We start from the raw sequence: 24,630 nt of genomic DNA on the forward strand, positions 1-24,630 counted from the left end.
ATGTCATGATAATAAAAGAAAGAAATTTTAATAGGACAAACTGAGCTCTCAGAATTATATGCCAGGCTAAGATGTAGCTCTTGTCAAGGGAATAGAAATATAATCAAGTGTGCTCATTTGATGTTCAAAAGAGTTAGTATATAGTTACAGTTGATTCCTCTGAATAGCAAACTGCATACATTTCAGATGAAGTTTAATTTGTAAACAATATTTTTCCCCAATACTTCATAGAAACACATCTATTGCAAATCCGAGGACTCAAGTTCAATTGCCTTCAGGGACAGGCAAGTAACACAAATGCAGGGAGAAGGTCAGGTGTATTTCCATGGTATGCCAGACTCATCATTTTGGGAGTTTAGTGCTACTCTCGATACTTAGCTTCTGCATCAGGGACACTTCAGGGAATGGTGAGGACTGTGGCAAACTGGACTGAGTTCCAGAAGATTGACACTTTTCAAGAATGAAGAAACAAAACCTTATTGCTGGGTCTTTTAATTTTTTGAATCAGATTACCTAGATTTTTATATTAAAAAATCTTCAATTTACTCATCTGAAAATAGTTTGTCCAGAATCAGTGGCTTTCATGCTGTTTTATGCCATAGAAACCTTTCTTCAAATTAAATTCTCCATAAAACACAAAAATATGAACCAGAGCTAGATTATTTCAAATATCTATGATTCTATAGGATCCTAAATAAGAGTTGGCCGAGTAATCTCTTATCTAGCTGGTCAGCATATTTACCTCATGCCAATTTAACTCATTAGGTTAGCTCAAGTTAACATGTATTAAGTGATTATTATGGACCGGACACTGTGCCTTTATGGACGCATGATCCCACCATTGGCAGTCATACATACCTATTTCAGGGCAGGGAAAGCAGAACACCACAGAGGACGTAGAAAACCCTGCTTCTAGAGGAGGAGGGGGAAAACGTCAGCCAAGGGCACATTTCCACTGTGCCTTAAAGGATGGGTTAAGTTTTTCCAAGCAGAAATGGGTGTCTAGAAAAGCCTGAAGAAACACATATAGGGGTGAAAGTACATAGTACCTTCAGGGAAAGTGAGATAGCTGGTACACAAAAGGAAACAGCACCCAGAAATTAGGCATTCACCTGTTTACTGGTAATTGAGTTATACTAATCAGTCATTTTCTTACCGTATTTGCATGGAGGAGGAGGAAAAACAGACCTTAGAGTGGTGAGGATGTAAATCCTAGCTTACATGAATGAAACATTTATATAATTATATACTTTAAGTTAGAATCACAAGGATACTCTGTTATTTTAAATTGTTTTCTTTTTGAGTTAATAGATTTTAATCCTAGAAATTAAGATTAGAAATGTTGATGAGAATCAAACCCATGATATTTTGTGTAAAAATCTGTACACTTTTGTGTTATAAATATTTATAAAGTTTAAGAGGATTTGGCTTATTAAAATAAGATTATCCTTATTGTTCTCTCACATGGTGCAGGATGCAGCATCTCCGTGGGGTTTATTCCTGTGCCGTCCTGTGTTTGTTGCCCTCTCTGTGTGGGCTGCAGTGAGGAGGTACAAAAAGGAAGCAGCCACGCTCCCTGTTCGCTGGGACTCATTGTTTAACAGAAGTGAGTTTGTGGAGAAGCCATTCTCCTCCACTGCAGGAAGGCAGTTGCCTTAAATTCTGTCTATAGAATTCTGAAATGCTTTCCTCAGAGACCAGAAGGGCTCCAGAAGGTCAAAACCTTTCGCCATGACAATATGGTACCTCAGAGGGCAGAGGAAACTCCAAAGCTCCCAAGCAAGCACTGATGTACTCCTAGCAGCTACCACCAATTCTGGAAGAGTAAATACTTGAGTTTGTGCCCTGCCATGAGAGTTTTCATTCTGATTTTACCTCTTGAGCCTAGGGGGAGCTGGAAGGTGGGGCTTGTGCTAGGGTTATAGGATGGAATGAGCAAGGCTTCATCCCTCTACAACATCCTGCATGAATTATAGGCTCTGACCGTGTCTTCTCTCAGCTCTTAACTTTGCTGAGACTTGAGAATCCTGAAGGTCTTGGTTCCAGCTCATCTCTCTACCCCCAGGGGCTGGGCCCCCAACCCTTAGGCACAGAATCACCATTCAGAGGAGGGACACATTCATGCTTCTTCCCATCTGGCTTTTCTGCATCCTGCTAGCAGTGGATACACTTTGCTAAGTGTTGAGTCCTATCAGAGGAAGAGATTCCTGCCCCTGCCTCCTGGTTTGATGGTATGTTGAGCCATCCTGGATTTCCTTAGGAAACAGTGAGGCGGGGGCATCCCACAGTCCCCCATACCACACCATGAGGAAGCCACAGCACTTCATGCCCTTACTCTCTCCTCCGTGGTAGGTCAGATGGCGGGAATGCAGAGGAGAGGTGCCACCTTCTGAGAGGAATGAGGTGTCCAAAACAGAGTTCCCTCCCATCCACTCAGGGCAGCCTCTTTGTCTTTCTGCGTCCCAGTCTCTCCTCCCACCCCCAAAACTCCCTAGTCCCTGGCTGAACACTAGGATGCCATACCTGTTACCAGGTGATCACCAACTTCAACTTTTTTTTCTGCCCACCTGGGCTCACATGCTGCTACCAACTCCTTAGGCCCTAATAAAAAACCTTGCCATGGCAACTTCCAGAATTCCTTTTTGTCTCCGGCTTTGGCTCTATGTATCAGCCCCTCCCCCCAGCCATGATCCTCCCCAGTTCCTCATTCACCCCCTTAGGTATTTGCCCTGCTCTCTTAATTGTAGAAAAACCATTCTTCTCATGATACACAGAGTCCCTCATTACTGTCACCTTGTCTCTACTTACCACCAGTGAAACATCTGTGCTTTTAGCCAAGGCCAACCCCTCAACCTGTGACTCACTCCTATTATGTTACTTCTGCACCATAACATTGCTCTAGCAGTTCTCCCTTTCCCTCCTCCATCGTCAGTTTACTCCTCTTGACTGGATCTTTTCCATCAACATCCAACATGCTATATCTCCTACCTTTAGGAGAATGAGATAGCATCAAGCCCTCTTGATGCTATCTCATTTTTCTGCACCTCTGTGGAACAAAGCTCCCTAAAGCAGTTGATCACACGTGCTATCACCAATTGCTCTTCCTCTCTCTCGAATCCACTCCCATCATGCTTTTACCTCCACTTCTCACCTGAGTCTATTCTTCTCAAGGCCATGAATGATCTCTGTGTTGTTAAATCTAATGATCAACTCTGAGTCCTCACCTTGCTTGGCGATTGGCAACTTTTCATGCAGTTGATCACTTTCTGCTTGAAATATTTGCCTCTCTTGCCTTCCAGTATGCCACACTCTCCTGGTTTTCCTTCTACCTCACTGGCTGCTACTTCTCAGTCTCTGCTTATTGGTTCCTACTTTTTCCTCCAAATTCTTAATGTTGGGGTGTCCCAGAGCCTGTCTTTAGATCTTCCCTTCATTTACAATCATTGCCTTGGTGATCTTAACCAGTCTCATAGTTTTACGTATCTTTCTCCCTTCCTTCCTTCCTTCCCTCCCTCCCTCGCTCCTTTTCTTTCTCTTTCTCTTTCTTCCTTCCTTCCTTTCTCTCTTCCTTCCTTTTTCTTTCTTTCCTTCTTTCTTCTCCTCCTCTTCCTCCTTCATATTCATCTTCATCGTCATCATCATCATCATCATTCAATCTTTTTTTTTTTTTTTTGCGGTACGCGGGCCTCTCACTGCTGTGGTCTCTCCCGTTGCGGAGCACAGGCTCTGGACGCGCAGGCCCAGCAGCCATGGCTCACGGGCCCAGCCACTCCACGGCATGTGGGATCCTCCCAGACTGGGGCACGAACCCGCGTCCCCTGCATCGGCAGGCGGACTCTCGACCACTGCGTCACCAGGGAAGCCCATCATTCAATCTTAATCTATCTTTCTATCTAGTCTTCTACAGCCAGGACCTTCCCTGAGGACCATCAAACTTCTGTGCTGAGAACAGACTGTTGGAAGTATGGTCTCAGGAAGAAGCTGGGAGATTAGTTATGATGCTACTGCAGAAATCATAGCAGCAGAGTGAGCGAGAGACATCGTCACGTTCCGAATTCATTTCAGAAGGTAGAGACAACAGGATGGACTGGATATGGGCATTTAGGGAAACAATATCAAGGATGACACCAATGTTTTTGTCCTGAACAACTAGAAAGATGGAGCTGCCATTAAGTGATGTTGTGAATACTGTGACTGGAGAATATTTCATATGTGTAATCAGATGATGGCTTGGAGCAGGGAATCAGGAGTTCACTGTTCTATAGTTTGAGGTGAATACTGGACATTCAAGTATATGTGTTGATTAGACAATTTGGGCATGTGAGACTATCCCATGCAATCATGAGCTCCATTGTGCAAGTCCTGTGCCTTTGTCATGTTAGCTATGGTCCCTTGCATATAGTAAGTAAATATTTTAACTGAGTGTAAGATATTTCTCAAAATTATTTTTTAAATTCTTTTTTTGTCCAGTTTTGAGATATAATTGACATACAGCACTGTATAAGTTTAACGTGTACAGCATAATCAAGGTTGTTTCTATTGTGACCTGAGGTCAGTACCCCAGTAATCGTGTGTCAGTATTCCCTATTCCATAGCACTCATCACACTAATGTAATGATTTGTCTGCTTCCTAAGCCCAGACTTTCAATTCAAGTACTATTAAGGTATTATTATGCCACCACTATCCTAAGCCCTGGGGATATGAGACACTATTGTATTATTTAGGCAAGAATGGATGAGTAATCTAACAAGCAGAGGCAGTAAACACAGAAAAAAGGGGGCAAACTTGAGATATATCAAGATTAGAACACAGTCACTGACTTCATGTTTGAGCTGAGCAAAAACACAGAATTATAGTTATACCAATTCCTGACACTGGAAAACAGTTTTCTGGGGTTGAGGGTGAGTATTCAGAAATTTTAAATTAATATGCATTGCCTTTGAAAACAAGGCTCAACTCACTGCTCTTCATCACACTACAGACAACAGACCAAAACTCAGTTTATTCATCTCCATCCCCTAAAAGCACTTGGGTATTGGGTTGGCTTCCTGGCTCAAGGTTCTTTAGAGTGCATAGCTAACCAGCCTTTTCTCTTATCATGCCCTCTTCAGGAACATGTCAACTTCTACCCCAGGTATTCAGACCTCCATCTACATGCTCTCCCTCCCTGCTTCTCTCCCTGCCTACCCTTGGGAGTGGGGACCAGCCCCTCTCCATGTTCTACTGTGATCTTCATTCCCACTGTCATTCAGTCCATGCAGCTGATAGACAGTGGAAGTGGGACAGAGGCAAGAGAGCTACAGCAGCCTCCCAAGTGAGTTCTCCAGAAAGACCTAACCAATAACCAACAGGGAGCAAAGAGGGGAGATTCTATCATTTGCTTTTGACTGTTGTCATATTATCTATAGGCTGTTGATAAACACAAAGCACCTGCTCAAGGGTGGAACACTGGCACTCTCCTAAAAACCTCCCTTCCAGAGTGTGGGCACATATAGAAGTCATCAGTGAATTTTGCCTGTGAGATTCCTGGCCACTCCTCCTTGACAATTGTAGCCTTATGTCCACATTGCTCCTCTGGGCCGAAGGACACCATGATAAAATTCAAGCCTGACCTTTACCTTCAATGTACCTTAGACAAGGGCCTTCCTTCTCTGTTCAAGTCCCTTTATCCGTAGTCCGGGGTGGGGGTGGGGTGGAATGCTACCCAACTTAAGTGTGGGTTAAAGCCCCTTCCCTAGATAGGAAGGACATTTACCTCCTTTATGCCTTCCCTGAACACACCGCAGTGGAGAGAAGGAGCAGATGCACACCACTCTACTTAGAGATATACAGTGTATTTTTGTATAATGAAAATGACAGTAGCAGTCCTCTTCAAGGAATGCTGACGTTGGAGAGACTACAAAGTCTCTTGACTGAGCGGGGTCTTCTTGAGCAGACCAGTGCTTCCCTCCGAGGTGAGAGTTGGGAATTAGGGTGGGTTCCCTGGTTGGGTGACACAAGCCACTCAAGGACGGTGCCGAGGGCGGCAGCAGGGGATGCCCGGGACTGAGGCAGAGTGGAGTTGATGGGAGCGGGGGCGGTGCCGGAGCTTACTGTCTGGGGAGCGGAGCACATCCAAGAACGCCAAGCCCACCTGCTTCCCAGTGGGCGGAAATTGGGCCTTAGGGTCCCCTCTTGTCTTCTCCGTCTTAGTTTGCCCCTTGGGACTTTTGGCTGAAGCCAGGCTCTTTCCCACATTTTCTTTTCTGGTGTTGGCCACTTTCCCAGATGTGGAGGACATGGATTCCTCACGCCCTTTGCCTTTTGTCTTGGGGTTAATAAAGTGCAGAAAAGATTTCATCTTATTTCTCCAGCCAGATTCTGGAAAGCTGGGCCTCTTGTGAGTACGGCCTTGCATCACCTGCCCCTGAAAAACCTGACCTTGTAAAGTTCGGCCCTGCGACGGCTTACCCGGAGTGAGCTGGCCTAGGAAAGGCTGGCCCTGTGACACCTGGGGCACCACAGGCTGGGCCTTCTCAGGAACCCTTGCTGGTTTGAGGATGACATTGAGCTTGGCTTGACTCTCTTGCAGGTCATTCTTCTCAGAGTCTTTCCCCCCAGGGACTCCAGGAGGTAGCTCTGGGGGTTTAAGCTGAGGGCGATGCTGGGGACTGTGTTGACAGGGAGCATCAGGGTGAAAGCGATGTCTCCGTCGCCGGGGGCTGCAGGGTGTCCCTTTCAGAAGCATCCCTTCTGGCCTCTGGGCTTCAGCAGAGTGGCTTTTCTCTCTTGTGGAGGAGACTGCAAACCCGGCATCCCCTTCTCTGTGGTCCCCGGCCGATTTGGGTTTGCCTGGCTCCTCTCTCTTTTCTGCCAGTGTGGGTACTTGGGCTGAGTCCTTGCTCTTGTCAGGGCTTTGGGACTCAGGGCTCCAGGGCTCCTTCAGGTTGTGGTTGTTCACACTGGCCTCCAGCTGACCACAAAGCACCTGGGCCTCTGTCAGGTCCCCACTGGGTTGCGAGATATTGGAGGCCCAGTGGACAGAACCGTGGGATACTGCACTGGAACTGGGTTGCTTCTGTTTCTGATACGCTGCCTTCAACTCAGTGGCCAGCTGTTCTTTGGAATAGAGGCATTCTGGATCTGGGGCACGTGGCATATCTCGTGGGATGGGGAGTTCCTGGAGCAGTGTGTTTCCTTGGTTGTTTAGACTCCCAAGAGACTCCTGTGTGCATATGTTCTCTGAGGCTGCTACAGTTTGTTTCCTGGACTTCCTTGCCGTCATGGGAATTCCCAGTTGCATCTCTAGCATCTTATTTCTCAGATGGAAATTTAGTTTGGCCAATTGGTGTTCTCCAAGTGAGGAGGGCCTTGCAGGCTCTGCCTGACTTTCTAGAGGCACCATCTCAATTACTTCTTCCGCCTGCACTTCAGCCTGGACTTCATCTGCAATGTCTGCACAAGCCTTGTTGGCATCTTGAAAGCCTGACCCAGGACTTAGACCCTGCTCTTCAGGTGAGGTCATCTGAGTCAGAGGTTCTGTTGGGAATTCGATAGGCCCAGGTACCATCTCTGTGATCATAGCTTGGGAAGTGATTGCTGGGGCCATGTCCCTAGAGAGAGCCACATAATAAGGAGCCGGCAGCCCTGACAAGAAGGCCAGATACTTGTGCCGTAAAGTTGTCTCCAGTTTCTCAATGGAGTCCTCAGACAGGGCTCGGGGCAGCTTAGGATGTTCAATGACAGCATCTGGTGAGGTTTGTTGCTGCTGATCAAGGGCTGTCAGCATCCAGGGTGTAATTTTCTGTTGTAGGTCCGGGTCACTTGCTGCCTGTGGTTCCAGGGGCTTGCTTTCTGGGATGCAGGTGAAGGGAGTCACTTCCAGGCCCCCAGGAATTATGCACTCCCAAGAGCTATATACACAGGCAGGGACGTTGCCCTGGTGAATCTGCCCACATTTGGAGTCGATATGGCTTTGCAATATTGCCTTGGCCTGGTCAAACAAGTGTGGCATGGGGACTGTCACTGGGTCCACAATGGGTGAGAATGGGTCATCAGCCCCAGCGGTCTCTAGAGATGTAGGCCGGGAGCCATTCACACTGCCTAGGGATGTGCTGCTCCGGGACATAGTCTGCTGATTAGTGGGGGACAGGAGCAATTGAATGGACTGTTGGATCTTCTGCGGCAGGCTCCAGCGGTGGTGAATCAACTGTCTCTGGAGGCGGAATTCCAGCTGTCTCCTGGCATGCTGCTGTGGGAAGAGTAGTTCTCGTGTGAGGACTGAGGTGGGATGCCCTGGCCAGGAAGTTTTCACAGTCTCAGAAGACTGGGCTTTGTCACAGGGCTTATACTGCACAGGGCTCTGGGTGTGTTGATCTCTCTGGGAAACACCTGGCCAGTCCCACTGAAGCTGGAGCTGCCTCTGCAGCAGGTGCCACTCCAAGGCTTCATACTCATCCAGGGTCAGAAATGGGACACTGATCTGAGCTTGTTGGTTGTCAGATGGAGCAACCCAATTTTGAGAAGACAGAAAAGAGGGTGGAGCTGACTGGGGTGGAGCTTTAGGCAGCAGAGGGAGGAAGGAGAGCTCCTTGAAGAGAAAAGGATCCTTCAAGTGGGGCTTGGACATGCTCTCACTCATGGAGAGGCCTTGAGAACCCAAGAAGGCATCAACCAGGGACTCACTGTGCAGAGAAGGAAGACCACAGAATAGCTGGCTATATTTCGGCTGCACGTGGCCCACTGAGTCATTAGCCTGCTGCCCAGGCATTAGATAAAGGCCACTTAATTCTTTAAGGGCTGAAGAGGGCAAGGCAAGAGCCATATGGTTTGGGATTTGCTGGTAGCAGTGTATTTGTTCTGGGTCCATAATGGACTATTCAGAAACCCAGAAGGCCTGGGTAGGCTGGCCAGCCATACACGGACCCAAGTTCTGGTATGAAATGGTCTCAAATCTCTCAACAGAGAACTGAGAAGTATCATTCTGAATGAAAGAAACTGGTTGCTTATATACAGGTTGGTAAAATAATGGTGGATTTGGCATAAGCTGCCTCAGAGACTCTTCCACACGTCTGGGGAGCCCCCACCTCTGGAAATGCATCCATTTTTTTACATGTAGCTCAAGCCGCCTCAGGACTTCAGGACTCAGGAATGGCAGGTGGGCAGGGAGGACAGTGACCATCTGCAAGGCCACAGGATGTGTCAGGGTAGTAATTTCTCGGTTCAGGGGCAGCAGAGACACCTGGGAATTTAAGCGCTGATGGCCTTGGTTCCCACAGACAAGGTTGAGGTTGCTCTACATCATCTCCTGCAGCTTTACTGAAACCCTAGGTTCCTCAATCCTTGAAGAAAACATAGTCTCTGGGCCCCTGGGCACCTCTGGCACATGAAATCCCTGCCTCAGCATGAGGTATTCAGCCCAGAAATCGTGGACGCCGGCTGCACCAGGTGACTGGGCAGCTGACTGAGTTAAGGATTTCTGTGACACTGTGAGGGTTGCAGATGGAAATGAAAGGTCTTTGGAGTGTGGGCCATGCTCCAGACTCTGTTCAAAAGACACATTAGACGTGGACAAAACCTCTAGGCAAGAGGAGCCCTGCGATGGGCCCCCCGAAGTGGGGGAGATCAGAGTGTTCTCACCCACCACCACCTGCTGAATCTCCAGAGCCACAGCGTTGCAGGTTTGGCAGCAGGGATCTGCACACAGGATCTGCCGCACGCTCCCCTCCTGAGGAAGCCAGCCCTGGCTGGGAAGGGAAACATGGCAACCGTTTGTTACTGATGGAATGACATCTGCCTCTTTTCAAGGGTGTGGCCTGGAGATTGACACTGCTCTCCTTAGCCCTGTAAACTCTGAGGCCTGCACCCACTGGGGGTTTACTCATCTACTTTTCTTCCTAGGAAAATGTCACTTGGCAAGTTATGGTGTGCTGGACTGAGAGCCTGGGGCTTGCTGGGCAAAGTCTCAGACAACTGAAAGGAATGCAGGGCCTTGAGAGCCTGGGAGGTGGGTGAGTTCTCTGCTGACCTGTGCTGAGTAGCTGAACTAGGAGAAGGCAACCAGGCAGATGGGGGAGCCAATGGTTAGCTGATGGCGTAGCACCAGGAACATCACCAGATAGAACCTGGAGTCAGCCTCGTTTGGGGCTACGGAGGTCCTTGTGGGAACTCTGCATTCTGGGGATTACAGGGCATACACAACATCTCTTGGAAGACAATCCCTATTCTCTAGAGATCTCAAGAGGGGGACAATATGACAAGCTCCTGCCTGAGGGCTGTCCCAGGAACTGGCCTCCCTGAAGATAAAACCAGAGGAGGTACATCAGCAGGGTCCAGGGGTCTGCCCTTGAAAGGGTCTAGCTGTAAAGAGAATATGAAAATGATGACTGATTTATGCACTTAATTAATTATCGATCCTCCTAACCTGTCTTGTGGTTGAGTGAAAACCCATGTAGTTTTAAATCCTGCACTAGTCAAATCCTGAATTCCAGGACCTTTGTGAGCCTAGCCCAGAGCAGAACTGCAGGACTCCTGTCTCCTGAGGCGTCTGATCCCACCCTCTCCTCTGGGAACCCCCAACCAGTGTCCAGGCTCCACTGTGTCTGGCTACGTCCCAGCCATTATGCTCCTCCCCAACCCTGCCACAGGCCAAGCGGAGAAATGATCACAGGCCAGGCTGGGAGTTGGGAGACTGCAAAGAGCAAGAGATCACCTTCTCATGACAGACAGCAGCTCCCACGGCTTCTCAGCTTCTTCCCGGGAATGTCTCCTAGCTGAGAAACCAGGAGACAGTGTTACATGGAACGGGAGAGGATTCAGGGACATCCTACAGGAAGCTGGAGACCTTTGTATGACAGGAGACGGCAAACCCCAATAGCCAGTGCTCTGAGGCACGTCTGACTACAACTTAGCCAGGTATGATGTGCTCTCCTGGACCTAATCTCCTTTGACCTTCACAACCACACTGTGAGTGAGACAGCATCATCATGCCCATTTTATGGATAACAAGACTGAGAGCTGAACTGACATCCACTGGGTCATAAAACTAGTAAATGACACAGTTAAGGACAGAGCCCTTACTTCCTCACTCCCCTACTTCCTCTTCACTCCCAGGGGTAAGGTGGAGAATTCTGGAACATTCCCAGGCTCTGATTTCCCACCCAAAAAAGTCTTCTGGGAGAATCTGTCAACTTGGGGAAATTGGGCCTTCAGTGGTTAGAGCACCTGGTGCCTGGCACCAAGGGTCATTGAGGGACAGGGTTCATGGGAGCTTCACCCGCAGTAGAGAGAAGTCAGAGCAGAGACTGGGACATTACCTCTTGATGCTGCATCTCTAGCCCTTTGTCTGACTTTTCGGTGACGCTTAAAGACAAAAGAGTTAGAGTATGAAGTTGGGACACCATTTTCTTTTTCATGTCCAAACTGAGACAAAGCTAATATACAGTTCCCAATCCCTTGTAATTTATCTGTATTTTATTAACTTTCCTAACTTTCCATACTCTATTTTTTCACCCCAATATTTCCCTTCTCTTCTTACTTCTGATTCATTTTGAGGTTCTTTCATCCTCAATACCTCCCATTTTTTTCCTAAGAGAAGTTGTGTATCATGCTTATGATGAAACAAGAGAAAGGGTGGAACAGAATAAAAGGTGTGTAGGTCTAATAACCAAAGAACTTCAATTTACAAATGCCTTAATGGACCACAAACTAGAAAAATCTCCCATAATGGGAAGTCTTCTAAGATCCAGTGAGGCACATTCCATTTCACCCAAGTCTCAACCCAAGTCAGAGAGAGACGTTCTTGAGTTTTCAATTAGAATACATTGCAAGGATAGCCTGGTAAGAAATTATTTGTAGGCTCTGAGAAGGGAAATACCTTATAAGAGTAACTAACGGATGGTATAAAAAAAAAAAAAAAAAAAAAATCAAGGGGAGGGAGGGGAAAAGGAAGGATAAAAGGAGAGACACTGAGAGCTTAAAAGCTTCTTATCTGAGGCTTAATTAGTTCAGTCATGGTCATAGTGTTTCCCTACCTGGCAGCAGCTCCTTTTATGTTCCAATGTTAATCCATGGTAACACTTTTTCACTTGCCAGACAATTAGGATAATAATGAAGATGGAGCCATAGGTATATAAGGGAAACCCCAAATCCCACAGAACAAAAGTCGGGCTCAACATGATCTACTCATTAGCACAAGGAGACCAACCATCCCTATATGTAGGCATTCAGAGTCCTGGCGCCTAGTGACTTCCAATGCTACACTTTGTCATCTCCGCCTCACAGACAACGGAACCAGGCCACCAGACTGCATCACAAAGCTCTCCTCTTTCACAAGGCAGCTGTGGTGTCAAAGACCTCTACCTGTCTAGAGAAGTGAATGTGGTGATTCTGTTTGCAGATGAGGGTGTCTGGTTGTCTGCAAGGACTGAAGGTGCCTCTCACAGTCACTGTCTGTTCTCCCACTTTGTCTCCACTCTCCACACCCTCCACCAGCCTGATGGCCAGAGTCTGGTTATGGCGTGGAAATGGAGAGCTTTGATGTTACAGGCAGTGGATGATGGGAAATCAGAGGTGCATGAAGGGACCACGGCAAGGCCACGGTGGTAGCATCTTTAAATGACGTTGTGGGAGTCAGAAAAGAATGCCTCCCAGACTGTGTGGCCTCAAGCTTGCAGATGAGTGAGAAGAGAATGTAAACACTGCCTTCCATTGAGACTCACTAATGAGACTTCCTTACAGAGCTCTTTTTTTTCCTTAGGCTTTTATTTATTTTTTTTTGAATTTTATTTATTTATTTATTTTTACAGCAGACTCTTTTTTTTTAAATTTATTTAGTTATATTTATTTTTGGCTATGTTGAGTCTTCGTTGCTGCACGTGGGCTTTTCTCTAGTTACGGTGAGCAGGGGCTCCTCTTCGTTGTGGTGCGCGGGCTTCGCACTGTGGTGGTTTCTCTTGTTGCCGAGCACGGGCTCTAGGTGCCCGGGCTTCAGGAGTTGTGGCTCATGGGCTCTGGAGCGCAGGCTCAGTAGTTGTGGTGCACAGGCTTAGCTGCTCCGCAGCATGTGGGATCTTCCCGGACCAGGGCTCGAACCCGTGTCCCCTGCTTTGGCAGGCGGATTCTCAACCACTGCACCCCTAGAGGAGTCCCCGCAGGTGTCTTTATTGGTTATTTCTACCAAACATTGGAAGAAATAATACCAATTCTCCACAAACTCTTTTGTAAAATTGAAGAGGAGGGACTATTTCCCAACCTGTTCCATAAGGCCAGCACTACCTTGATGCCAAAACCAGACAGAGACATTACAAGGAAAAAAAAAAAAAAGTACAAATATTCCTCATAAGCATAGATGCAAAACTTCTAAGCAAAATTTTACAAATTGAAACAAAAAATTATGAAGAGGATAATAAACCATGACCATGTGGGGTTATCACAGGAATGCAAGATTGGTTTAACATTTGAAAATCATCATACTGATATAATTCATCATATTAACAAACTAAAAAGAAACAATATGATCATTTCAACAGTGTAGAAAAAACGTTTGACAAAATCCAACATGCATTCCTAATTTTTTACATCTCAGCAAACTAGGAAAGGAATTCCTCCACCTGATAAAGGAAATCTAAGAAAATCCCACTGCTAAGGTCATACTTAATGGTGACAGACTAGATCAGTGGTCCCCAACCTTTTGGGCAGCAGGGACTGGTTTTGTGGAAGATAATTTTTCCACGGACGGGGGGGGGATGGTTCACGTGGTGATGAGAGCAATGCGGAGCGATGGAGAGCGGCAGATGAAGCTTCGCTCACTCGCCCACCGCTCGCCTCCTGCTGTGCAGCCCAGTTCCCAGTTCCCCTGGACTAGATGCTTATCCTCTAAGATTAGTAATAATACAAGGATATCTACTTTTAGAACTTCTATTCAACATTGTACTGAAGGTCCTAGAAAATGCTATGAAGTAAGGAAAAGAAATGAAAGGCATCCAGGTTGGAAAGAAAGAAGGAAAACTGCCTTTATTCACAAATGACATGATCATCTACATAGAAAATCCTGTGGAATCTGAAAAAAAAAAGCTATTAGAACTATAAGTGAATTTAGCAAGGTTGTACGATATAAAGCTGATATACAGATACAACTGTATTTCTGTATACTGGTAATGAACAGATAGAAGTTGAAATTTGAAAAAATCAATACCATTGAAAATATCATAAAGACATGAAATAGGGATAAATCTAGCAAAAATGTAAGAACAATGCACTGCATCTTTAAAACACTGCTGAGAGAAATTAAAGAACTCAAAAAATAGATACAACTTGTCCATGAGTCAGAAGACTCAATATTATTATGATGTCACCTCTCTCTAATTGATTTAGATAGAAAAGTCAGTCCCAATAAAAATCCCAGCAATTTTTTGAGAAATTGACAAGCTCATTCTAAAATTCATGTGGAAATACACAGAACTCAGAATAGTCAAAACAACTTTACAAAAGAACAAAGTTTGAGGATTAATACTAAGTGTTATATACTAAGTCACCTATTATAAAGCTACAGCAATCAAGACAGTGTGGTATTGGCATAAATATAGACAAACGGATCAATGGAACAGAATAGAGAATCTAAACATAGACTAACTCACATACAGACAGATGATTTTCAACAAAGGAGAAAAGTCTTTTCAACAAATGGTGCTGGAATAATTGGTTATCAATATCCAAGAAAATGAATTTCAATCCTCACTTCACAATATATACAAAAACGTATTCAAAATGGATCATAGGGCTTCCCTGGTGGCGCAGTGGTTGAGAGTCCGCCTGCCTATGCAGGGGACACGGATTCGTGCCCCGGTCTGGGAAGATCCCACATGCCGCGGAGCGGCTGGGCCCGTGAGCCATGGCCGCTGAGCCTGCGCGTCCAGAGCCTGTGCTCCGCAACGCGAGAGGCCACAACAGTGAGAGGCCTGCGTACCGCAAAAAAAAAAAAAAAGTGGATCATAGATTGAATGCAAAGCCTAAAAGTATAAAATTTATATAAGAAAACCCATGAACATGAGTTAAGCAAAGATTTCTTAGACATAACTCCAAAAGTATGACCCATACAAGACAAAATGGATAATAAATTGTACTTCATCAAAAATTTAAAATGGCTGCCCTCTGAAAGATAATGTTAAGAGAATGAGAATGTAAGTTATATAGTGGGAGAAAAATATTTGCATATCATATACCTGGGAAATGACTCATATCCAGAATATATAAAGAACTCTCAAGACTCAACAATAAGAAAGCAAACAACCCAATTTTAAAAAGAGGAAAAAATTTTAACACACTTCACCACAGAATTGGTAAGGCACAGGAATGCTGTGTCCAAGGCCTTTGCCATAACTGCAGTGCATACATCAAGAGCCCTGGAATTTATCAGAGCTTCCCCACTTCCTGTCTCTATTAAATTGCTTCATAACAAATTAACCCAAAACTTAGCCAGTTACAATAATACATATTTATCATCTCAGTGTATCTGTGGGTCAAGAATCCAGACACAGCTTACCTGGATCTTCTGCCTCATGGCCAAAATCAAAGTGTCAGCCCAGGTTCTGCAATCTCATCCAAAGTTTCAAGTGGGGATCTGCTTCCAAGTTCACTCAGTGGTTGTTGGCATAATTCAGTTCCTCAGACTCTTCTGGACTAGGAGCTTCTTTTCCTCACTGGTTGTTTGTCACAAGCCACCCTCAGTGCCTTGCCATGTGGGCCTCTCCAACATGTCAGCTTACTTCATAAAAGCATGCACACCAAGAAGGCAACAGAGAGTTGGCTAACAAGATAGAAGTAACCTACTCATGGAAGGTGATACCCCTCAGTGTTGCCATAATCTATTGGCCAAAAGCAAGGTACTGCAGAGGAGGAGGTTATACAATGCCATGAGAATCAGGAGGCAGAGCTCAATGGGAGTCATCTCAGAGGCTGCCCACCACACTGGCCTCAGAAAATGCAGTTCTCTGGGTCCGCTTATTTATTTATTTATTTTTATTGTATAATCTCATTTATATGAAATGTCCAGAAAGGCAAATTTATACATACAGTAAGTAGATCAGTAGCTGTCTGGGGTTGGGGTGGGAACAAAAAAACTGGGCTTGAGGAGAACTTCTGGGGTGACAGAAATGTTTTAAAACTGGACTGTGGTTGCATAACTACATATCTACTAAAGATCAGTGAACTGTACATTCAGAATGGAGGAATTTTATGGTAAGTTATATATCAATAAAGCTGAAAAAAATGTGAAGTTATTGCTGTACTACAACAGATGTGTCGAGGACGCCACAGCAAAGGAGAAAAGGGCAACCAACCAACTTTGCCTGTGTAAGTGGGGCAGAAGCCAAGCACAGAGAGGGACAGCAAGGCAGAAAGGAATACACAGATTTATTTCCTCAACAAATATCTATTGTCTACTCTGTTCTAGGTGCCTGAGAACAGATCAGGAGCAAAGCCTACACCTGTAAAACTCCTGTGCTAAAGGAGAGAGAGGAAATAAACAATAACAAATATAATAAACAAGTTAAATGCATAGTATGTATAGACAAGATTTGAATTTAATATTAAATGATGAGATTCCTCAGGCACAAGGGGAAGGGCAGGTACAGGACGTAGGATGTGCCATAGAAGAACTAGGGTATGTGGTTCCACTGTGTTCAGTGAGCCCTATGACTGGGGGTGTACAGAAAAATAACCAAAGATGGCAACAAAAAGGTCAAAGTAGGAATCAAAAGTCACTTTCATTTAATTATTCTGCACCACATAGGTATTTTCATTGGTACAGATGAAACTGAGAGGGCATTTGCCTGGCAAAATGATAGTAACAGTATGTACTGAAGATGGTCTTTATTGGACTAACAGTGCCTGGCATGTAGTAAATGCTCTAAAAATGCTTGCCATTATGTTTATTATTAATATTATGGTGTCATAGTGCCTAAATTATTAAATTCTGTAGTCTACCCAGAAAGCTATACAAAATGAATCAAGAAGAGATATAAAAAAAGATTTGCCTCCTTCTCTTTCAAAATGATCCTTGCAGGAACAATACACAGAAGTGTATTTCTAATCCTCAGGGCATGGGTTCATAGCACTGCAGTTCTCCCTTCCAGAAATACCTTTATAGCCCTTCCTTGAATTTATGGACAGTTTTAAAAATTACCTAAAGCTTTCTTTCTTAGGCCACCAACTCAGTGCAGACAAAGGGAAAGTCTATCAGTAACAGAATACTCCACAGAGGTTATTGTGAAGATTAAGTTAATATATGTATGCACTAAAGGGTTAACTCAGGAGGCCTGGGTTGCCCAAACGCTGAACATCTCAAAGATCTTCAGGACTGGCCCTTGACTGGCTCCTGAGATATCCTCTGAGCCCTTGGAATATCCTGCTAGTACAGCATATTTGTATGCCATTCTTTGGGCCACAGCCTGACCAGTTTATGCTAACAATGTGACTTACAGTGAATGATTCTGTAGGCCTGAAGTCCTTGCTTTGACCTCTGGGAGTGCTGGACATTGAGTAGCTAAGAGCAGCCACATGGACACTGCATATCCATGTGACTGACCCCCAAGAAAACCCTGGACACCAAGACTCAGGCGAGTTTCCCTGGTTTGCAACATTTTGTCACTGGGAGAGTTAAGTGCATCCCCATGCAACTTCGCTGGGAAGGGACATCTGGAAGCTTGTGCCTGGTTTCTCCTGGACTTCACCCCATGCCTTTTCCCTTTGCTCATTTAAAATCTGTATCCTTTCACTGTAATAAACCATAACATTAAGGATAGCATTTTTTTCTTTTTTGGAGTTCTGTGAATCCTTCCAGTGAACCACTGAGCCTAAGGGTGGTCTTGGGGACCTGTGATGGAATATGGAAGTCCTTAGAAAAGCATCTGGCATCTAGTGAGCAATATATGGATAATTATTATTGCCAAGTGCAGAGAAGTCATTTAAAGGTTTAAGGATAGCAAGACAGTGCTATTATTTCTGCCAATCTCTGATCTCAATTTCCATAGTAGGTTGGGGCTATGATGATTAAACAAGAACATACTTCTTTCATCACAAGCTTTAGACACATTGGATTGGATGGCAACACAAGTCAATTTCCAGGAGATTCTGGTTCTAGTCAGTGGACAGTACTTGATTTCCTTTATGCTTGGAAGTGATGCATTTAGAAATTCCTCAGTTAATCTCTTCCAACTAGCAGCTTTGCTGAGATCAGAATGAATGATGAATTTTTCATAAATCCTTTCTATTGTCTTTCCTATTTTGTGGCTGTTGACATCTAAGAAATGATGAAATCTGAAGTTGGACCAGCCGAAGTGCAAGGCGAGCTGGAAGTTGGGGTCCGCCTCGTCCTGGACGCCGGCCACAAGGCGGACGAGCTCGCGCACGTTGCGCTCTTGCCTTCGGTCCAGACGGCTCCAGGACGGCGCCAGCGACGCCATACCTGTGGCGCTCCTGCCGTCCTTCGTGAGGTCCGGGTCAGTTTATTTTTAATTCCTGAAATCCAAGGACATATTTCCTTCTACTCACTTTAAGCATATTATTTCCAATCAATTCTTTGGACTGATAATTCTATGTGGAACGAGGTTTCCTTGCCTATTCCTACCCCGCACTCAGTCTGGTTTCATTCTGAGTCACAATAGGGTCTCTGTAGATCTATGTGCCTGCCTTTGTCTGTGCTTTTACCTCCTTCTGGAATAACTCTTCCTTTATACATTGTAGGAACTCTTAATTGACTTTTAAGATTTAACTTATGCAACAATACCTTTTAAAAAAAAATCCTCCACTAATGCCCCCTACACACACATACTCAACACTGCATTCTACAGGCTGAGTGAGGTTCCATTTATTCCTTTTACCAACATTTATTAAGAGGCTGATCTGTGCCTGTCACATACTAGTCTGCACTCAGCAAGTATCTGTAGAACTAACAAACTAGTGAATGGTGATAAATGGGGTGTAATGAGTGCCTTAAATGGGGCTGAATCTGTGCTTCAGGGGACCAGACCAAAGAACAAGGAGTGTCTCTCCATCTTGCTGAGAAGTTCTGCTTGCTAAGCGCAATCATAGCAGTCAGTCACCGATAGTGTGATGTTCCTTAACTGTTACTCTGCTTTTGTGGGAAGCCAGCCCTACAGCTTTTCATGAAGCTCCTCCCAGGCCTCCAGGGGCTAAAGATCATGCCATAATTTTGTCCTCATGTTTATTAGGGCTTTGGGAAATTTCGGTTAATATTAAACAACAGCAGCACCTCCCTTACGCCTCATTCTCTTGAGCTGAGTCCAGGAAGACTCAGTTTCAGTCCTTGGAAACCCCAAAACAATTCAGTTAATTTAGGGTGGCCATGTTTTCCTGGGCTGACTGAAGCCAGCTCTGCTGGACTATATAAACAGGAGTGAATGGAGAGACACTGTACCTACAGAGGTGGAAACTAAAAGCAGCACATAGGCTACTGCCAAATGACTCTGGCTAGAAATAGGCTCCAAAAGCACTGTGGTGAGGCACTCGATTCCTAAAACAACAGTCACTAGAGAACAGGCACATCACTTACGGCTTGGATTTCCTCAAAGAGCTGGAGTCTCATCGAGGGGTTAAAAAGACTTTTGTTCCTTTCGTTTTGCTTAGAGTCTCCTCTGGGTTGATAACACCCAGATGTGCAGTGGTGTTGGTATGTGCATTCTGCATTTCTTACAGATCCTAGTTCTGCTGGTTTTCCACTCTCTGTGTTAGGTATGTGGCTTTCCCTGAGGCTCTCACACAATCTTTCAGGCACATGCTTCCAGGAGCCAATTATCAACCACCTTGAAATTTTTCACCCTTATGTGCAGACGCTGCTCATGCTAAATTTCCCCAGCTCAAACCCAGGACAGAGGAGATGCATTTTTTAAGCTTCCTGCACATGCCTTTAGGGAAGCTGCCCTCCTGGGGGCCAGGCCACGATGCCCCAGAACTTAGGATAAATGCAGGAAACTTCTGACTTTGGTAATTTTGGTCTTTTCTTATCATTGTGGTTTGTGGAAACTGGCTAAATTCCAGAATTCTGTAGCTCTCCCCTGTGGTGAGAGAAATCACCTGTAGCTACTGTATGTGTTGCCTCTTCTCTGCTAGCCTGACTCACCATTCAGGCTCTACCTCTGGGGAAGCAAAGTGGCTGTGATGAGCTGGTGACTGTGTACTTTCTAGAAGTGAGTTTTGAAGACTTGGTCTGATCAGTCTTTCTGGCCCATTTTTGAGGAAAAGAAAAGGTACTGATGCCATGATCTCAAACTTTTCTGTTGCCAAGTCATTGATGCAGCATTCATTCAACAAAGGTATACAGAACACGTGCTCTGTAGAAGGCAGTGAGAGCTGTCTAGATCTGTTTTCCTCCCTCCTGACCTCAATGAAAAGTTAGGGCTTCTTTTCCCACCTTTGGAACACTCTTCGGTTGCTTCCACCCATCTTCCCCTTCAGAGGTTTCGTTTGCTTTGTTTTTGCCTAATGAAGCCTTCTCATGTTTCAGGAGATCACTGTTACTTACCTTTGAGTCTTTTCCAAACAGTTGTCACTCTCATGCCAAGAATCAAATGTAAGCAAAAGCTCATCTTTTACAACTGCATTTAACATAGGATGAGACACCTTTGGTTGCTTAGGAGGCTGCTCCTCAGACTTTCTCAGCAATTTTTTCTTACAGAGCGCTGTTCCTAAACTGCATTCTATTTCCCTCTTTCCCTTTCCTGCTGCAGAGTACCGCCCCCTACCCCGCAATTTGCCCTTATAAATAAGCAAGTTTCCTGCAGAGAATACATGTTTTTTACACACATAGACACACAGCCCAAGTTGCCACATATATATTACTACCTTACAAACACATCTAGACAGCCAGTCATCTAATTTCCTCTAGGTCATAACAGCCAGATAGATGGTCCTATTATACCTTTTGTCCCACTTTTTGCCTCTCGGACTTTGTTCTTCAAAATTGAGTTAGCGGGCTTCCCTGGTGGCGCAGTGGTTGAGAATCTGCCTGCTAATGCAGGGGACACAGGTTCGAGCCCTGGTCTGGGAAGATCCCACATGCCGCAGAGCAACTAGGCCCGTGAGCCACAACTACTGAGCCTGTGCATCTGGAGCCTGTGCTCTGCAACTAGAGAGGCCGCGATAGTGAGAGGCCTGCGCACCGCGATGAAGAGTGGCCCCCGCTCGCTGCAACTAGAGAAAGCCCTCGCATAGAAATGAAGACCCAACACAGCCATAAATAAATAAAAATTTAAAAAAAAAAAAAATTGAGTTAGCTATTCTAGGTCTTCTGTTTCTCCATATAAACTTTAGAATCAGTTTGTTCATCTCTACCAAATAACTTGCTGGGATTTTGATCGGGACTGCATTGAATCTATAGAACTGGCAAGAACTGACATCTGGATAATATTGAGTCTTCCTTTCCTTGAATATGGAATAGCTCTCCATTTATTTGGTTTTTCTTTGGTATCGTTCATCAGAGTTTTGTCGTTTTCCTCATATATATCTTATACATATTCTGTTAGATTTATATCTAAGTAATTTGGGGAGGTGCTAATGTAAATGGGAATGAGTTTTTAATTTCAAATTCCACTTGTTCATTATTGGTATACAGGAGAACAATGAACTTTAGTATATTAACCTTATATCCTGCTATCTTGCTACAATCACTTATTGGTTCCAGTTTGTCAACCATTTTGGATTTTCTACATAGACAACCATGTCATCTGTGAACAAAGACAGTTTGATATCTTCTTTCCCAGTCTTTATACCTCTTATTTCCTTTTTGTGCCTCATTACACTAGCTCGGACTTCCCAGACACTTGTTTTTACCCGTTACCACTACCACTTGTTTCTCTGGAAATTAGAGCTGATTCTGTCAATTTCTCAAACACTCCATGCGCACTGATATCTGGGAACACACGCTTTAATCAAGGTGTTTTTTGTACATAGGTTTGTCTCCTCCATTAACCAATAAAGTCTTTGGCCTCATTCATTAAGTCTAATTCTGTTGTGCCCTCACAGTTTACTCTCAAAATCAAAGCCACGTCAATTTAAAATGACTTGGGATTCTTATTTGGATTTTGATGTACTCTTTTTAAGGTTCTATTTTACATTTTATGCCTTTAGAGGGGAAAAAAATTGGCCAAGAAAATGAAGCCATCTTAAGTAAAAGGAACAGAAGTATTCTTAGAGCCTGTGGTCAAGCCTGGAAAGTGCTGGGGTGTTTTTTTTGAGGGGTGTGTGTGTGTGTGTGAGGGTAGTTTATTTTACTAGTGGATGTCAGCTTTAGTTCACTGAAATTCCTCTAAAGACAGACTCCTGAAGCCACCAGTTAACAACTGAGTAGCTTAATAGTGATTCTTGTTATCCTTAGAGAATAACTGTTGTAGCAAGACTGCGGTGTATTAGGGGGTGCCTGTGGTTAGTTTGCTGATACACTATTAATGAGTCAGTTCACTTATAGAGTAACCCTCCTAATCAGTTGGATGCTGTTCAATAACTCCTACTGTCTTGCCTGAAAAAGTCAGTAAGGACAAAATGCATATTTTATTGATTTTCCTCTAAGGAATCATTCTTAAAAAATTAATTTTCCAAGTATGTTTATTCCAGGTCTTTGAACAGTGTTTCTCAGTTTTTCAACATAAAAATCTTTTGGCTGCTCCCTAAAGCTTTTGATATAACTCTGGGAAGGGGCTTTCCCAAACTATTTAGAGAGCTAGTACCTTCTATGTAGCCCTGAATACCAAGAAGATACTGTAAACCTTTGCTGTTTTGTAGTCTGTTACCACAAAAAAAAAAAAAAAGCAGGTAATGGCTTTTTAATATTTGTTTTCCAAACATAAATATGTATATTATAATGGATATGCTTTTTCAGTCCACTCATTTCCCCCTCTCTTCCTAGAGTTTCTTACATACCCTTCCCACTTGCCTAGGATCCAGCCAGTTCACCATATAATAAGCTTAGCTCTACACTTCCTATTCCTGTTGAGGTTGTTTCTACCTTTAAATTACCATAAACTATGCTCCAATAAGTATTCCTTTACATATGTCCACAGGTCACAGGATCAGCCTCTCGTATACAGTAGTTTTCTTCAGTCAAAGGTATATCAGTATCAGTTCAGATCTGCTAGACCTTCCAACCACACAGACTCTATAAAGACAAGCTTGAGAATTCTATTCTTGCATCATTCCAGTCAAGGGGAAAGCTTACCTTATACCCCACAATGTTGCCCTTGTCTTTTAGACATAACCACGTTTAAATCAAAAGACAAAAGCGTAGTTCACTAATCAAACATATATAATGATCCTAAGGCTATGTTTTTCAAATTGCAAGTCCAGACCCATGAGGAAGTCATGAAATCATTTTAGAGAGTCACTATCAGGATTGTTTTAATGAACTAGGTTAGAGAGGATAGAAAATATAGGGAGAATCATGTGTAGTAAAATTAGGATTGTTTCATAAAATTTGGGTCAGTTATAGATCTATGAACATGTGTTTATGTGTGTATAGGATCACATCATAAACTACATTTCTTTTCTTTTTTTTTTTTTTTTTTTGTGGTACGCGGGCCTCTTACTGTTGTGGCCTCTCCCGTTGCGGAGCACAGGCTCCGGACGCGCAGGCTCAGCGGCCATGGCTCACGGGTCCAGCCGCTTCACGGCATGTGGGATCTTCCCGGACCTGGACACGAACCCGTGTCCCCTGCATCGGCAGGTGGACTCTCAACCACTGCGCCACCAGGGAAGCCCAATAAACTACATTTCTTACTATGGGTCGCAGTCAAAAAAATGTGAAAAATATACCTCAGAAGGTTTCTGAGGAAAACACTGTGACCTTGGAAATAGTAACTGATCTTGAGGAAGGTTTGCAGTGAAAGGCTGGGTGTTAGTTTTGCATTCTCTTTCTTGGTGTGGTGTGCCTGTTCCTCTCGCTGTAAGTTGGGGGCTTTCAAAGCCAGTGTGCATGAGGCATGTGGGCAGTGTCTGCTGCAGACTACAGGCCCAGCCTCTCGCTTCAAGAAATTCCTAGGTGAATAGTCTAAAAAATGTTTACACATACACACAGACTCCTTCCCTGCCCCATGGCTGGATACCCCATGACTAGATGCTGCAATTAGGTCCGTGGATGTTTAAAAGAATTTGAAAACAAACATGATCATTCTAGATGTTTATGACAGAAAGGGAACTCAGTGACTCTCTGTTCCAGTACTCATTGATAGACAGGGAAACTGAACCCAGAGCAATAAAAGCTGTGTTTTCTGAGTCACAGAATGTTATATGTAAAACTAAAAGAAGCCACTATGTTGCCAACCCTGGGAAGTATATAATTAATTTGCAATGTAGGTAAATTAGAAAGTACAGATTACTAAAAAGATGAAAAACATATATACATTTTATTCTTTCAAAAATGAGATTATGAGAAAATTTATATGACTTTGGGTTTGGTAGTGACTTTTTAGATACACCAACAAAAGCACAATCCATGAAAAAATAAATAAATAAATAAGTTAGACTTCGTTAAAATTAAAAATATTTGCTCTCCAGAAGACACTGTTAACAGAATGAAAATACAGGTCACAGTTGGAGAAAATCTTTGCAAAACACATATTCTGGTAAAGGACTGGTATCCAAAA

General features: G+C 44.2%; 1 protein-coding gene and 1 long non-coding RNA gene across 4 annotated transcripts in view; both read right to left on the minus strand.

The window, feature by feature from the left end:
* Positions 1-24,630, minus strand: part of LOC307188788 — a 111,563-nt gene that overhangs the window by 29,852 nt on the left and 57,081 nt on the right. The window lies entirely within an intron of this gene.
* LOC307188786 (protein SPATA31F1-like) lies at positions 5,970-11,970 on the minus strand (the record flags this gene model as incomplete). Its single annotated transcript, XM_079926390.1, is given in 7 exon segments — positions 5,970-6,005; positions 6,009-8,855; positions 8,859-9,275; positions 9,279-9,726; positions 10,692-10,752; positions 11,296-11,349; positions 11,352-11,970. Coding segments are annotated over 7 exon segments (3,906 nt in total). The 5' UTR covers positions 11,395-11,970.

The sequence above is a fragment of the Stenella coeruleoalba genome (assembly GCF_951394435.1).
Source record: "Stenella coeruleoalba genome assembly, chromosome: 7".
NCBI classification, from domain to species: Eukaryota; Metazoa; Chordata; class Mammalia; order Artiodactyla; family Delphinidae; genus Stenella; species Stenella coeruleoalba.